The 17614-nt window shown below is 37.8% G+C and overlaps 1 protein-coding gene across 1 annotated transcript; it reads left to right on the top strand.

The window, feature by feature from the left end:
* The first annotated feature begins 10540 nt into the window (after window positions 1–10540).
* LOC110049872 (uncharacterized) lies at window positions 10541–13866 on the top strand. The gene is made up of 5 exons (XM_020755716.2): window positions 10541–10983; window positions 11081–11124; window positions 11202–11267; window positions 11376–11451; window positions 11634–13866. Exons 1-5 carry the CDS (start codon window positions 10813–10815, stop codon window positions 12687–12689), a joined length of 1413 nt encoding a protein of 470 aa, XP_020611375.2. The 5' UTR covers window positions 10541–10812; the 3' UTR covers window positions 12690–13866.
* Window positions 13867–17614: the final 3748 nt, after the last annotated feature.

Genomic DNA, 17614 nt, shown 5'->3' with positions numbered 1-17614 from the left:
CGTTTTTCGCAGCATTCCAAGTAATGAAATGCCGACAAATTATAGAAAATTAATAGCTAGTCACTATTGTACCAGTCAATAGTTTTGTTATACTACTAATGATGGCGCACACAGCAATTCTAATTACTGTATATAAATTATCAATCCGTGGCCGATGGCGCTCGTTGAATGTACCCCATCGCTTCGCCTAATGCTAAGGTTCCAGCATATTTTAAAATCAAATACGTGACTGTTGCCTGCTCGTTTTGATTAATTTCCTGAAATCTCTGGGCAGTTAAGTCTTTTCTTCCAAGGGACGGGATGCTCCGTCAACAATGCGGTATCTGTTGAGCTTACTAAATTCCCAGTTACCTGCTACTCCCTACTCCTGCTCGGACCTAATATGTTTAGTTTTCTAACGAGCACGAAACTAAAGAATTCGGAGAGCAAAGCGATCAGGGCTCTTCGTTCGCTTAGTTCGCCGAATTCTTTTTTTCACGCAGGCTAATATATAGTTCATAGGAGGCTAGCCTCTTATTGGTTGGGGCGGGGCGCAGCGCGAAATGACAGCGGATCGAATTAAGGCTTGGTGCGAGGAGCGACCTCGCATTCCCACGCCGAGCTTTCCCCCTAATTTTTAGCTCTTTTTTGTGCGCAATGTTTCGCACTGCGCCTCAACTAACTGAACACCTAGAAGAGTATAATGGGTGGGCAAAAAAGACAAAAAAATAAAAGAACATCTCGCAAGAGATTCCATTATGAGGTATGCCTGCAGGGAATCATGGCAGTTATATTCATCATCTTGGACTGCAGGGATATTTGTTTTGATGAATGCAACTGCCAGATTTTACTGCTGGTGATGCCATCCTCCTTTGCGATGCAAGCATAAGAATAAGTTGAGGACAGCAGCGACGTTAGTATATGCTTATGCTTATATTCACTGGGGACACGGTTGACAGAAGTATAAAGTGCTCGCTGATTGGCTGAAAGTCTTACGCTCATGCTTATACCAACGTGTCCTCACTGGACATAACAGCGACATAAGCATAAGCATAAGAAGAACGCAAGGTTTTGATGTTCTTATGCTTATGCCTATGTCACGACCGTGCTCACCGTGAGCGCATAAGCTTCTTTTATGTTTATGCTTGCGTCGCTAGTGAAGACCGGGCTTAAGCGAAAGACTTTCAGCCAATCAGCGAGCACTTTATCCATAAGTAGGAAGGCCTACACTTATGTTGCAGCCGTCCCCACCAGTGCATAAGCTTCTTCTTACGCTTGCGTTGCAAGTCACGGGACATTTTGAACTTGCAAATCGATACAAAATTACTTTCTAAACTGAAACGTTGGTTTGAACTTGCTAAAGGTAAATTAACCTGCCCTGCAGCGAGTTTGTGAAAATGACGCTTCAAACGTGAACCCTTAATTCGTCAAAGGAAACGACGATCAACAAAAACGCGTATATGAAAATTATTCGAAAAAGGGCAAGGATGTTAAGAGGGAATCCACTGAAGTTTAAGTAACAAGTGGACAAAAACTTTATACCAAGATTATTTGCATTACATTGCAAACTTCTGTGGGGCTGTTTTAAATATCTTCTCAAGAGAAATCAATTCTAACAACACCAAATGTCGAAAACGAATTTTGAAGTTCGTATGAAACACTTGAAAGTGCTGTTGAAACGAAACTGATGAAGAAACTTTACCTGCATGTGTTTGCACAATTTCTCTGAACTTTGAAATTTATTTTCTCGAGTTCCTATGGGAAATTGTTTATGGTGTTCTTTCAGGCAATTATTTATATCTTTAGCTTTATTTTAGATAATGCAAAAAAGGATTTTAACATACCAAACATTATTCTGGTACAAGATTTTTGTCCACTAAAAACTGAAATTGCTCGATCTCCTATCGAATTTCATTTAAATTGTGGTTTTTCAAACATTTGCGGATTTCAAAACTCTTAGCCAAAGCGGAGCAGTTGTCGGAAGACGAAATCTTTCTTAGCTGACTGTTAACTATTAATGAGGGCTACGAGATAAAAACATAATCGGTTTACAATAGTATAAATATAGTTTCAATTTTGGAATTTGAACACACACATTGTCCAGCACATTGTCGGAAGACTAAAAGTAATTAGCCATATTAATATCAATCATTATTACTCACTGTATAGACTACGTGAAAAATTGTCGTCTTCCGCTATTTTCGAGAAAGTTGCATTGCGAGATTTGTAATCATTGAGACCTTAAGTCGATCTATTTATCTTTTAAAGTTTTAAGGATTTTTAAATTCGTTTGTAAATTGAATGGGCCTTGATGAGGTGACTCAATAAGCTGCTTAAATGACAGAGGTTTATAGGAAAAAGGATTTCCTATCACAATCGGATTAAAATGCTTCAAGTGGTCGAAATTTAACTCTTTGGCTGTGACACTGAATCAAAAAGTTTGCTTTAGAGGCCTTTCCGGCTTTTAAGACCGAAGAAGAGTGTGTGATTCTGACCACACAATGTTGGAATTTGTCGGTCTTTAAAACACGTTTGTGCTCAGATACGAGCAAAATTTTATTTGGACTACATTGTAGCGGAGAACATGCCAGGGATTTGTGATTTGTAAAATACACTTTGATCAATTTTCTAATTTTTAAGGTAGAATATTGAGGATTAAGATCTAGATCAGGCTTGTGTCGGTAAATGCGTTTGAGAAACATGCGTATGGTCTTTTTGAATGCCATTATTGCCTTATTTCAGTCGTCTAATTGATTTTCCGTCTTTAATGATCAATTATTAATACCGCTAATAACCACAAATTATCCCACATTAGGTGTATTTAAAATCGGTAATACCGTCTTTCCTTCAATTCACCAAAGCATTGACGTAAAGGCCACTGAAAAATCACAATGGAATGAACAAGTCATTTGATGATATAAAACTGAAACTCCGAAAAACTGATTGATGCTATGAAAACTGATCGAGTAACTCGGTCTAACTCGGTATTGGTTTTGTCTTCAATGACATTAAACACAGCTTAAAAGTTTATAACTTTGAACATAATATATCATCTGCTCTCTAATTGCACCAAGCAAATGTAAGCGAAAGAAGACTTCGAGTCTGGTTTTTATGGTCTTTCTAGTGTCATTTAGGACATTTCAAGAAAGGGTCTTTTTGGCAAAGAGTATAAGATGACTTGACCTGAATACTTAAGAGGCGGGAATATGAGGGGGATAGTTTGGGGAATATTTAGGGAGTATCTGGGGGAATTAAAGGGTGTTCTCACCACAACTCAAAAGCTCCTTTCCCAAAGGCGTGGAAGATCCTTTTTGGTGCCCCTATTGTCCGATTTTTGTTTTGCAAATTATAAAAGTTCGAGGTGGCAAAAAAACTTGTTGGTTTTTGTCGTTTGATCCGAATCAGTGTGAGGAGATTATCATTCAAGCTTTCGGAACAGATATTGCGTCGAAAATATCCACTTTTACTTCAAAAGGCTAATGAAACATCTGTGATTTTGTTTTAAAGTATGATTAGACACTAAATCAAATACAATGCGCGTTTCTTGTCCCGAAGGTCTTTGAAGACCTTCCTGGCAACTGCTGGCGAATTTGTTTGGGCTCTCTAGCAGATATAGCCTCTTCTCGCTATACTGATGAATATGCAGCTAGATCTGACGAGAAATCGAAGATGCAATGAAGTTTGCTGGGCGGGAACGTATAGCAGTGAAGTCTGCGGTCTAGAGAACTTATTCCTCTTAAGCCTGCCCTCAAGGGTTTTTAAAGACACTCTTCGCAAAAAAGGCCAGTAAATGAGTGATTTTATTTGCCGAAAATTACACACAGGTCTTCTATTTAAGAAATAAGAATCATATTTTTATTGTGTATGATTTACACCGAGCCTGACGAAGTATATTTACTGCTTGTAGCCATTTGACACAGATCTTGTGTAGCCTTGGAAAATGGTTTTTTTTCACGAAACAGGGTTTGTCAACACAAACTGTCAAGGACGCAAATGCATGAAATTAAAAACAAATTGTTACTTAATGTATCCAACAGACAGAAAAAAAAGTATACCCGCACATTCCCCACAAGGAGCCAAATTCTCCATCGACGGTCAACAGGATATGCACAAAAGCTTTACAATTAAGAAGCGAGGATGGCGGATGGAAACTCATCGCCCGGCCATTTTTTGGGAAAAAAAGGCCGCAATTAATTAAAGGGCCGACTTCGAGACTGCTCTGCAAACTCAAGACTTTCCCATGATTTCTGTGTACAGCTTTGTGCTCTCGAAGTCACGCGAATGTTGACAGCGCCTCTCAACTTGTCAAAGGCAAGCGAGGGATGTAATTTTATCTTAAATTTTAATTACAACACTTTGCAAGTTCCCACCAGTTAAACTAATTTACCATGTTTACCCTTTTGTTGAGTCATGTTTGAACATACCCGTAGTTTTGGGCTTAAAAAAATATGTGTACTAAAAGGTTGACGGCTGGTAATTTCCTGTCTGCATAAATCGTTGTCATTCGTTCAACTGGGCACGCAAGAGTGCTTTTGTAACATATAACATGTACAGTGTCGAAAAACGCTACAACCCTTAAAATGTGTTCTTCGTATAGTTTCATATTTGCTGCAGTTAAAAGAAAACCCTCAACAACAAATGTCCGATGTGTTCGTGAGCGAACATCCATGAGTTGATTCCCTAATGAATGACAGTTGTGAGTGAGTGCCAAATATTTGATAATTGGCAGTCGCAACGTCTGTAAGGACAATATCAAATGATCCGCCGTCAACTTCAAAAACAGTAATCTGGATTTATTTAGCGAGGACAACTGCTCTCAAACGTCTCAGTGTATGATTGATGCCTCTATAAACAGAAGGTTCTAGAATTTGCGGTGTTTTGTCCCATCACGTTTCTATATCTGCAAAAGTGCAAACTTGCAAATGGTTGGAGATTCTTATGGCTTCTTTATGAAGCCACTGATGATGGAGAAAGTTTCCATCCCAGGACCGAAGCCAGAAAACAAAAAAAAATGACTGAGGCAATGTCCATGAAAAACATTATGAATGAAGCTATGCCCATGGTTAAATTATCTCCCTAGCTATTTAGGGTGTTTATAATGACTATAAACAACAAAAGCGAAAATGACTGAGGTAAGTGCCTCGGTTTGCATGAAATCAATAACAGTCATAGAAAAGGGAGATAGACGTCGAAAAACCTTCCTGTTCTTCAGAGAAGCGAAAACTTCATTTCACTCAAAAACAATTTGGAAATAACAAGACGAAGGCGGAAAGCGAGGCAACGAGTTCTTATGGTTAATGATGGATACATTCGAATTCTCTATACTGGTCTTCATACAATTTCTACAGCAGTAGTTAAGAGAATATCTATATGGGTCCTATCACCTGCATTCAGAGGAAAACGCAAGAATCAAAGCTTAACCAGACATCAAGAACTGGTGCTCTGTTGCAAACCCGGGGTTGCAAACAAGATGTAGGACATCTTAATATCGTGGTTATAAACAAATAAATGACTAAATAAACAAATAAATTAAAATTCTATGAATTTATTGAGAAATTAACAGGGAAATGAACAACTTTTTAAACGTCGTCAATTTCTTCATGTTAAAATTGTTTCTGTGAAATATACGATAAAAATGGACAACGGAAATTACACTACTAACTCAAAATCTTTGTCTCTAAAAGACTTTTCATCAGAAATCAAGAATGAAATTACTCAGTTGTAAGTACAGACAATTTCTCGTTAACGGGAGCTACGGAAAATGGCTCTTGTGGAAAACTGGCCATGGATTTCAAAATGAGTTTTGAAAACATTTTGTGTATATATGATCATTAGGAACCGTACTGATGTCAGGTGCTGGAGATGGACGTGCTTGGAATTAATTAACTTCGATTACCCTTCAGCTGTTCGCTAAAAGCTTTGGAGTCTTAAGCTGGCTTTTAATTCATTTTGTCATTTCGAATAAACCGTTCATTGTTAGTGTAATTACAGGCTTACGTAAACCTTAAAACTAAATATTTAAAAAGCTATTTCTGAGCTGCAAAAGTAAGTCGATACGTAAATGCGAGAAACGGTGTTAATTCACTCCTGTTGGAAATAACTGGAAAACTATCAAGCACTGTTGTGGTTATACATTATAGCAGAAACCAAATTTAAAAAAAAACAGTTGGTTCAAACCCATGCAAAATCATCACAACAAATGGCTTTTTATTTCATTTGTACTGATATGCTCCAGTCTCAGAAAATCAATCAAAATTGTCATTCGTGAGTGACTTGTCCCAAAATTAGCAATGGCTGTCTAAAACACAATGCATTTCAATCTATTTTTATTTGAAGTGCACACCTATCTATTTGTTTTTGGAAAAAGTACGCAATTTAAATGAAGTGATTGTAAAAAATTTACTGGATCAGGAAAAACACACGATGATACAACTTCCTCTCTATAAACCCTAACATACTACTAGAACAGCTCACAAAACTTGGGTTTATAACTGAGAGATAATATTTATCTCTTAACTTGTATTGATGGCAAACTGTTAACCGTTTTATGTCTTTTTGTTTTCCGGTTACAGCAATTTTCGCGGGTTTAAAACTTGGCGATCGCACCGGCGACAACCTCGCAAAAATAATAAAACGACCGTGCTAAAGATCGAGTTCTAAGCTAAACTAGCTCTTTCCCTAGGCTTTAAATCGAGATTTAATTTATTGTTTTACTGAGGAGTTGGCAAGGTTACTCATACTCTCAACTAGAGCTTCTGTTTCTGTTATCTGAATTTACCACCGTAAACCCAGAGACACACGGGACCGGTTAACTCGGCTAACCCAGGACTAAAGTTAATCGAAATATTAATTCTTCTTGAATAAAAATGTTTTTCACTGCTTATGTTTTATGTAGTTTCAGACTATTCAAATTCAAAACTGAAGGACAAAAAATATAATCAGAAAAGCTCACCGAAAAGTTGCAAAATTGACACCAAAATTCTCGCTGACCCTGGGTGAGCTTAATTGGGCTTCGAGCATCCTAGCCCAGGAGGTCTAAATATTATTCAATCGACACTGTTAAAACTTTAGAATCTAACTTTTTTAGCACGTTGTTTTTTTTTGTTTCTCTTCAATCTGAGGAAGAGCTCAAAGTTTGAAACATATCAACATAGCATGTTGAAACCCACGCGAAAGTCGCACAAACGATTCAAACCGAGTGCAAATTTCCTTTCCACCAACGCAATTATAACAGCTCCTCCATTTTCTGTCCTCTAATGAAAGTAGGCGTTTGTTCCTGAATTAATTTTAATCCATAATGACAACATCTACTGATTAAGCGACGCTTCCTTTCTACTCCAACGTCTCGAAACTAATTGCGGTTCATCCTCAACTAGTTTGTAACCAGAGAGTTTCTTAATTTACGAGCTAGCGATACAAAGCATCAGCTCTGAGTTGCAAGTAACGATCCAAACAAACAAACGAATTAGCTGGTGTTAGTCTAGATAAGGGTGAGCGCTCAATGATAACACTACTTTATCTTATTTGCAAATTGACCATGCATGCATGGCGTAAACCTTTCGTTTTGACTGATAAATCATGTGTCAAACTACCGACAAAAAACTATAAACTTATAATAATCCCGCAACAGACAGATGATCCAAAATGCTACTAGAGGCTCTGTCAGCAACAATCTGCTTCTTCTCCGACGCCATGTTCGGCATTTAAATACCCTTTACTCGAGCGTTTGTTCGTTTTTATGCTAAATTATTGAACTTCATTCAAGCAACTCGCTCTACAAACTTCTCAAATAAATTAAAGTTTGCTGACAGTGAAATTAACAACAATTCTGTGTCACTGTTAAAGCTATGATGCAAGTAATGTATTCGCCACTGTGCGTAAAATATAAACATCTGCTCTGTTGATTTTTTGCAAGCCTCCGAGGGATTTGTTGTTTCCACAATTTCTCCAACATGGATGGTATATACACCACATTATCCTGTGTAAAAGCATTCTCTGGCTAATTTTTTTTTTTAATTTTAAAAGTAGTAGAACTTGGGGCTTCCAGTTTTTAAAGGCTTTGGACTGGAAGCCGAAACCTCCAGGAAAATTCTAACAAGAACCAGAAAATGTTTTTACACAAGATGATTTGTAATTCTGTTTATTCCTCCATCTTTAAGTTAATTTCATTGTTTCGCAGGACTAAATTTGTTTTCATTTATGGCCTCTCTTCCAGGAAGAATAAAAAAGAGCATGGAAAGGTTCTATAAACACTTTTGGTGGGAATGGACAGAAATTTTTGCGGACAAAATATAAATACGGAAGTCGTGAAAAGCGGATTAGGTTACTTGTACCAGACTGCATGTAATGATGTCGTCTCGGGAAAACTGAAAGACCTTCTAGGTAATAGCGTTTTTCGGAAGGGAAATCGTGGAAAATGGATATTGAAAATAATAATGCCAGTCAAAGGAAAATTTGAGGTCAAGTCCTATAAAAAGACTGATTTATTTGAGTAGAAATAGACGGATGCGAAAAAGCCACAATAAACGGGTGAGTTAATTTACTTGAATGATTTTTTGGAGTAGGCAGAAGGCCGGAAAGGTTAGTCAAAAATAGCTGGTACAAAAATATTGGCCTCTTCGTTTTCGTCAGTAGAATAACAGCTTATAGGATTTTCCTTTCAGTTAAATATTCGATAGGTAAACTGAAACAAGTGTGGGTGAACGTATATTCATATGTTTATACTCCTTTTTTTCTGTTTTCCGGCCTCGCGTATGCATTTTTAGTTCACGCGTGGGTCCTTTGGTGGTCCACTGAACAGGCTTTGTATTTATATGTTCCTTTTTCCGCTCCTTAAAGTGAAGTACTGGTAATCAAGCGCAGATATTTTTTTTTCTTTTGCTTATTCGACTCTACCAAAATAATCCTTTCAATCCATGATTTAGACGAAGGCAATGTAGCAAATTATTTAAATTTCTTTACTGGCACAGTTAGAATTCGGCCAAATCCATCGCAAACTGATTCGACATTTGACGGCAATGCTGACATTGTCACCTGTGAGAAAAAAATCAAAGAAAACGGTTCTGAAATAGAGTTTAATTAAAGTAGCAGTTTATTTTTGTTTCACTAATGCTTTGCTACCGGTGTTTTAAATTGTATTTGACACCCATAAAATTCCTTAGTGTCAGTTGCAATTTTTAAGTTAAAATTTACACCTTAAGAAAGGTATATTTGAATTGCCCAGATACCGTGACTTGAATATCGAACAGCCGAGCTAGAAATAATACTTTTGATTTACACGCGGTTAAATAATTGAAAACACATTTCCATTAGCAGCTCAAGGGCTTCCCCGCGATTGGAACGTGTTAAAAATTCTATCTTTGCCCACTCGCGACAGCTCAGCTCACATTTACGCGCACAGTTTCAGACCATCTTCGAAAGAGCACGTAATGATTTGCAAATAGTAACTGAGTGGCTCTTTCTATTCGCTTGAAGTGTTCCTGGTCTACAGGGAATGACAGCTGGAACGTTTTTCGGGAGTAATGTAAATCTATGTTAGGAACTTAATTACACCTGAAGGTCAAGTTTTCGGTTCTTATGCATCAACGCATGACAGTTCTAAACAGCGTTTTTAACAGTATTGGAAACCAACCCAAGTTGTTATTAGCCATTGAAAACCTTTCAAGCAAGCCCGGCAAAAGACCAACGTGCTATTATAAATTTTTTTTTCAATATTGGAAATTCAAAAAAAACACTTTTGTTAGACAACGGTTTATCAGGTTAACGAACTGTTTCATGTCTCCGAATGACTTGTGTGTGACACGGACGTAAAAATTAAATACTGAAGCATATAGTCGAAGTGCCCATTTTTAGTTGCTTGTCTTCCGATAAATATCTGCATTTACAGCTTTCCTTCCAAATGTTTCCTGTCTTTGATATTTGCATTATATTGTCTTCAGGAGTTAAAAATAACTCAGCAAATTTCTCTGACGAGAATCGAGGAATTGATTCAATAAAAACGCGCCGGTCGAGACAAAGTTTTTCAGCATACACTGCGTAAATTTGTGGAGTTCCAGATTTGTCATCTTTGCTGATTGTTTTTTTATAAATAGCCTGGCTTTGTGACATCCAAAACAAGAAAACCGATAGTTAAACTTTTGAGTTAATGATTTTTTTTCCTAAACGAGGTGAAACTAAGGAAGTTTAGTTTATGTGATTCGCTCGCACGCCAAACAAACGTGGTTAATTTTGAAAATATACGTCAGAAAAATACCAGGTTTCTGGACAAAGTGAATCTTCCGATCGACATTTCATCAGGTTTTAGAGCAATAATAACATCATGACATCTGAATGGGTTATTTTTTTCTATGAACTTTTATCTTTTCCACGAAAAATTGAAAACAAAGTCGGCGGTCGAAAGTAAAACTGTCAAAACATGTTCATAACAACAACCGGTTATAACGGGTAAGAAAGAAATGTCAGAGTCAGCTTATTTCTATGCTATATTTTGGAATGTCATCGGTTTTTACACTGCCCTCATACCACGCTTTTAGCAGGCTTTTCAATGTGTTTGTCAAGTTTGAACGTGTATCGTGACGTCAGATGGTCCTCACGCTGAAACAGCGTTGGCGAGTCTTTGCAGACAATCTTCAACTGGTCTTCTTCAATTCTTCATTGCCAAAAATATCGCGCTTTAATGTGCCTGTTTTAATTGAATGCCTTTGAAAGAGGTGCAAAAGGCCAATTACGAACAATTACTCCAAGGAAGTGATAAAGCGAGACAGAAAGCTGGCTTATAGGTCCCTCGGCATGACGTAATGCGTTATTGTTTTGGTTAATATTACGGGATGGACAATGAATGAAATTCGAATTCCCTCGGGCCAAGTAAATATTGAATTTCCAGCCGAGACGATGGACGTATGTGGAGAGATGGCAGAATCAGCCGCGCTGCAAAATAACGACAATCCACCGCCAGTTGATGGCATTTTCGCCGCCGAATGTATTCTCAAAAAGCGAACTCGAAAAGTAAGAAATTATACGTTCGAAACCCTATCATCTTCGTGTTGATTCGTGCCAGAAATGCTTCTCTAAATGTGAATTTTCTCTCCGTATTTTTTGACAGGGTAAGATCGAGTACTTGGTGAAATGGAAAGGTTGGTCGGCGAAGTAAGTACAATTTTACATCGACAATAAAATTATTTTACGGCGACGAACTGACGATAATTTTTTGTCGATTTATACAGACACAACACATGGGAACCAGCCGATAATATACTTGACGCTCGGCTGCTTCTCGCGTACGAAAACAGGTAAAGTCAAGTGTTAATACTAATGTCGTAATTTCAGCGTTATATACTGTTTAAAATTTCGCTCTGAACGTGGCAGTCAGTTATTGCCTCTATCGTTTCACATTTCAGCCGAAGACGAAGAGGGAAGCGATCAAGGTGGCAAAGAGGAATTGCAACATCTTCCAAAAAGCCCAGACTCGATACGGTTTGTGTTTTGATGTTTTGTATGTAGGAATATTGCAATTTAAATAACTTAGACGTCGAGGAACCCGCGCGCCAAAAAAAAAATTATAATTTAACGTCAGCGCCCGGTATAGCTAGATTTGCACTGTCATTGTCATGTGCAACAATCTCATTTATGTTTTTCTTATTTGTTTATAATTTTAGGGTCCAAATTTTCACATGAGAAGCGAATCGAATTCGTTAGACTGGGATGGCATGGAGGATGAAGATTGCCGTATTAGCCATGAAAGTGAAAGCAGTGATTCGAGCTTTGGTGGTGATGATGCTACAAGCAACGAGCTTGAGCTTAATGGGACGGCAGATGAAAATCCGGTAGCGAGTTCAAATTCTCCGCAACAAGCTATTGGCGCGGAGTTGAGTTTATCAAGCCTGGTTGCTCCTCCGTTAGTGCAGAGCACCCAAACAGGAAGGCCTCTTTCAGACCAGAAAATGACAACACTCAACGCCAATGAGGCGAGAAGTTCCTTCGAAAAACAAGCCAAAACGTCAAGCTCTGAGCTCCAGAAAACGCCGATTTCGGGAGAAAGGAAAGAGGAATTCTCAAGCAGAGCTCGTATTCCTCAGGAGACGAAATTAAAGATCAATTCGGAAAGATTAAACGGTCACGATGAAGCTTCTCTCGGGGGGAGTTTATCCGGAAAAGGATGTCGTGTCGGAACCGTGAACGCGGCCGATAAGGTTTATCTCGAGTCAGCAGAACAAGAAAACAAAAAGGCTACCTCTCAGAAACGTCGAGAAGGCCTTAGCGAAGGGGAAGCTAGCACTAACGGAGAATTAAAACAAATGACAGTAAAGATGAACGGCGAGAAAACATCAGTCAAAGCTTGCCCGGTCACGGACATCGGTACAAGCGGCCATGTGAAGCCTATCAAGTCAGGCAAGGGTTTTCGCAGTGAAAGTGGTGAAAATCAGCCTGTTGCAGTTATCAGTGGCTGCGATGCAGCTTACATAAGCAGTCCAGCGCAAAATAAACTGCGGCGCAACGGCGAGATGCTTGTGTCCGAGGTGACGGTGAACTCGTCTTGTGCTTGCTTGCCAAGTCCGAATGACCACTCTGCTAAATTGTTGCCACAGGAAAGCTGCAAGTGCTGGAGAAAGCCCCTGATTGATCAGATCTTCATCACTGATGTAACATCCAACTTTGTTACAGTTACCGTCAAAGAGTGCTTAACAGATAAAGGGTTCTTTCGTCAAAGATGAAACGCGCAAATCGCGGACCTCTCGGAAGCCGTTTCTCTGTGTTTTCAGCCGCCGGTTTGTCGCCTTAGCAGAAGCGTATAAAGTTGTCAACAATTTTTAGCCGTTTCATGACCTCTGCTCCATGCTTGTGGATTGAGTATGGATTGTGCGTTTCTTATTTGCAGTTTCCTAGATGACGCATAGCGTAGAAAAGTATCAAACTGTGGGATATTTGCAAGGAATTATTGATGTCGGTGTTTAACTCCGAAATTGCTCCAATTGAGTAGCGCCAGGCGCATGGTAGATTTCTAGTTCAAGACTGTGCATAGTGTTGGGTTTGTTAGAACTTTTAGTTCATAGTTCCGACTAGATCTTGTTTGCAACGGGCATCTGAACTTTTTTCAATACGCTACTAGACAGAAGTCCCCTTTTAAATCATAATGGCTCTTCAACGACTCAAGCATCGTGTAGTAATCGCCAGTAGATTGCTTTATCAAGCCCGCCGAAGCGAGTTTATTTCAAAGCAACTCCGGACGAACGAATGTTTTAAGTTGTAGAGTCAAGAGTGCTATTAATAAGGTGTTCTCCCGCTGATGTTTCGCCTCTGTCGCACTTGATAATAACAGAAGAGTCGATCTGTGACGGAACACAAATCTTCTCATATATATTGGTTTAGCTAGAAAAGTCAGTGTAAGATCGATCGAGCTGGAAGCCGTGAGTGTAGAACAAACTTTGCTCACTGATCTACACAAAGCATACACAGCCGTTGATTTAGTAGAGCTTGTTTATAAATCCACGGAGCCGGCATTAAATTTGTAATAAAATCATTTGAATGAAAACTAGGTAAAGAGGTACCGATAACAGAGGTTAAAGAAAAAAAAAATTAAATCTGAACGACTGACGACGTCGAATTGTTAACGTCATAGTTGATGCCATAATACCCAAATGTAAATTGAGGACTGTCAGTTATCTCTAGAATGTACTTAATCCTCGATTTGAAATCATGCTAGTTTTATGATAAGCTATAGAGCATTATTCGCTACGTTTTCGTAGAGTGTATCAGTCGACGAGTAAGTCTAAAAAATGCCTTCTTGTGTGGGCGACATTTGTAGGCCCGAAGTGGCCATTGAGTTGAAATTATGTACAGAAACATTATTAACAAACGTAAAGGTTACAATAAACATTATCATTTACTTTCGGCCTTGTGTGTCTTATTTTCAACGTCGCGCGCAAGTTTCTTACAAGAATACTCCCTTCTACACCAAGATTTTCAGCTAGCAAACTGATAAACAGTTAAACGATTTTATGAACGCCAGACAGCAATGCAGTCGCATCAACGTAATAGCTTTCTCCTCAGCTTAAACGAAACCAAAGATATGAATAGAAATTATGTTGTCTCATTTAATAGTAAATAACGAAAATTTGACACAGGGATTCGAAGTTAATTTAAGAAATCTTCTGCTACGAAGGGTGCATGTTTCGACTTCACTGGGGTAACTCAAATATAGGAAAAGAATGTTTTTATGCACGGTGTGAATTTGCAATTATTTTAAATAATAAATCAAACTTGCGTTTATTACAAATTGTCAAGGGTTAGTGGCGAGCAGAATATCGCCGATGATGTTTAAGCCGAGCTTTTATGCAACTTAATTCTGCTGAAATAATTAACTAAAAACAATATTACAAAAATAAGACGGCGTATTAGACGAAAAGGTTACAGAAGTCGATTTAAGCTGTCATTTTCCAAGTTCGTAATATTCATTTCTAACCAACTGGGCTAAAATGAGTGTAATGTTTAGATAAAGAGTGCTAAAAAGCACTCATGTTGAAATAGTAGGTGTTAAACGAAAAGTCTAGGTATACAAGCGTCATTTTGAACAAGACAATAAGTTTGCATTTTTATTACACGAAAATCGCACGGAAGCTATACGTGATAACTATATTTAGAAAAGTTCACTTTTATTAGAAAATTGAAATGGAATACATCTTGCTGTGTTTAAATATAAGAAAAACCTTCAATTTTCTTTAAGGCTTTTGCGCTCAATTTTCCGACGCTATCGAAACGTATAAACTGCTAATGATGTAGGAAAAACTCAAAAGGGGTGTATTTTATGCAACTGGTTTTTTTAGACCACAAGCTGACGCTGACGAGCGATAGGCAGTGATGATACCCTCTCCCTACGTCGTCCATTGCAAACTTGTTATCATTTGGAAGTTCCACGGAAGCGCTAGCAATTTGGCAAAAAACTCGAGCTTGGTGATGGAGTGTTTTTTTTTTCTCCAGAGTGCTATTTTCTGAGAATGCAATCACAAAGACCTCCGTTAAAGGAAAAGAAACGATTGAAAGCCAAGCAGCAAATAAAATCTTCAACCCTGAAAATCGGACGAATCACTCAATCGACATTCGGTTTATAACAAAAAATGCGGAATCATGAAGCCCATGGAGAACTTTTGGAATAACGCTGGTTGAATTAAATTTGCAACATCCAAATTTAGCAGACACGTTTCGTGTTTAAAATGTTGTTTTCTTTCAGTGCGATTCATGCGTGTTACCGAATGACATCAGTACGTGCTACATGTCGATTCAAGTAGGATGATTCCAGCTGTTTCCGTCGGACAAAAATTCAGAGAATTTTCCAAATTTCAGAAATCAATGAAATTAGAAAAAAGATAAATTTTTGTTTTGTCTTGATCGATGAACCCGCAGTTAACTGCCGCAGAAAATAGTTAAACAATGTTTGAAATTTTAAACAAAGGTAAGCACTTTATGTTTCAATGTACCAGTCCGTGATTAGATCAAATAAAATTAAAACACTAGATTAGATGTATGAAGCATTTTAGCGATGTACAAAGTTCAGCTTTGATGGAAAAATCTCGAAATACTGAAATACTGATAGTTAATTGTTATAAAGGTAGAAAAACACACTGAAAAGATAACTAAGCCAAAACAAAAATGTCGCATGATAGGAAAATTAAGACGGTTATACGAAAGAAAAATTATAAAATGTTTCGCTACAGTTGGGTCCTGATCCTGACTAAACGGCTGCCAAAATCTGATGGAGTTTGCTAACACCGAAGAAACACTGTCGTTTAGAACTTAGTGTGTTTTTCTTGTAGTTCTATCAGTTTTCAAGGACCCAAAGGTTAAATTAAATCCATGATTGTCATCTGAAAAACTGCCTTTATCTGAGATAAAACAATAAAAGACAGTTGTTGAATCACTGTAACAGAAGACTTGTTCAAACTTAAGTGATCAGGTGTTGGTGCGTAAAGCTGGTTTAAATTAAATTCTTGATCTTTATTCGACAAAATACTCAGTAATATGGAGTTCATTCTCAATCCGTTAAGATTACATCAGATAGAAACTATAACTTGGAGGTGCTCGAGGAATTAAGAATGAAAAAATAAGCAGTGATATAAGCTTGCAAAAATCATTTTATCAGGATGTTTCTGTCGAGGGGTTTCCAGTTGTAACACCAAATATCAACCGATAGTCGCCCGTGGAAACGCTAGGCTCATTGATCAGTAGAGCAAATACCAGCCCTTCAAAGATGTTTCTTAACCTATATTCTAGTTTTTAAAGAGACCATTTTTAAGGGCTGGTCATTGAGTTTGTCATAGTTGCACGTGCACTCATGATCACTATTGCTGTGTTTTGAACTAGTCTTAATTCGGAGTGACAAAGAAGCAAAGGTTACCTCGCTACGAAGCTTAAACTAAAGTGACAAGGTACTAGAAGTGATGTTGAGTTGAGATCAGATTTTGCAGTATTTCTCATTGGTGCAGTGTACATTTGAAGGCTTTTTTAGATCAGTTAACTATATTGAACGGTTGATGTTCCCGCATCACGTATTTGTGCTCTAGTAAAGTGAATAAACAAAATTACAGCGTTTACTAATGGCATTGATTTTAGCAAAATGATTCTTCGAAACATTTGATATCCTGCTAAAATGTTCAAGTCCAAAAAAGGGGAACGAGAAACTTGAAAAATTAAGCGTTATCTAGGTGAATATGTATTTTAATGTCACGCCATTGATTCAACCATCTGCAGTATGGAAGGAACTTTTTGCTGGCATTTATAAGTCTCTGCATGATTGCCACAATCAAAGTACAATCCACAAAAAATGTCAGTCCCGCGAAATATATATTTATATCTATTTCAAAGATTGTAAAAAGTGAAAGCAATTGACTATTTGTTCCGCTATTGAAATTATCACAAACACTCGAAGTTTGTGTTCAGTTCAAAAACATCGAAAACAGTTGATTGTAAATACGACCCATAAAATACATTGAAGAGTACAATCAGAATTATTGTATTGGAAAATATTTAGATCACCTGTAGTTTTATAAAGAATTTTTTTACAGCTCCACGGTATCACAATAGATTTTCTTGAGGCAGGTTTAGAAGGCATAATCAATATTTAGATCACCCTCCGTATTTTAGAGAAATTTTGTTTTTACCTTCATGGTATCAAAACAGGTGTTATTAAGAACCTCTTCGTAAGGGGCGAGTCACTAAGCCACTAACGCAATCTATTACGTACGACTAAACGAAAAGTATTTTTGAAGGATCGATTTGAAAATATTTGCTAAACCCTGGGGAAAAGGGGCTTAAGAGCAGACAACCACCCACAAACTATTGAGATTGGCTGTTGTACTGAATTTGCAAGGTCATTTTTTGGCAGTTTCATTTCCTTTCTTCTCTTTGATTGCCACCCTCGGCAGACCACCGCCGTTGTGCTCTGTCAAGTCAATGGTTATTGCGAACATGTCAAGTTCGTTAGCGTAGCTCTACCTCATGTTCAGTACAATAATGTTACGTGCTGGTAAGGTTTTAATGAGAAAGTGGTCTAAATTTTTGTCGGTTTGAACTTTACTTGAGCATACCGTGGCTGGTAAAAATGATATAAATCTGTCGGCTTTACGAATATTTGAATTTGTCATAT

This window comes from Orbicella faveolata, unplaced genomic scaffold (assembly GCF_042242905.1).
Source record: "Orbicella faveolata isolate gen_17 unplaced genomic scaffold, um_ofav_v1 contig_2, whole genome shotgun sequence".
NCBI lineage: Eukaryota > Metazoa > Cnidaria > Anthozoa > Scleractinia > Merulinidae > Orbicella > Orbicella faveolata.
The sequence above is the reverse complement of the archived record's forward strand: the minus strand, read 5'-3'. Positions and strand labels throughout refer to the sequence as shown.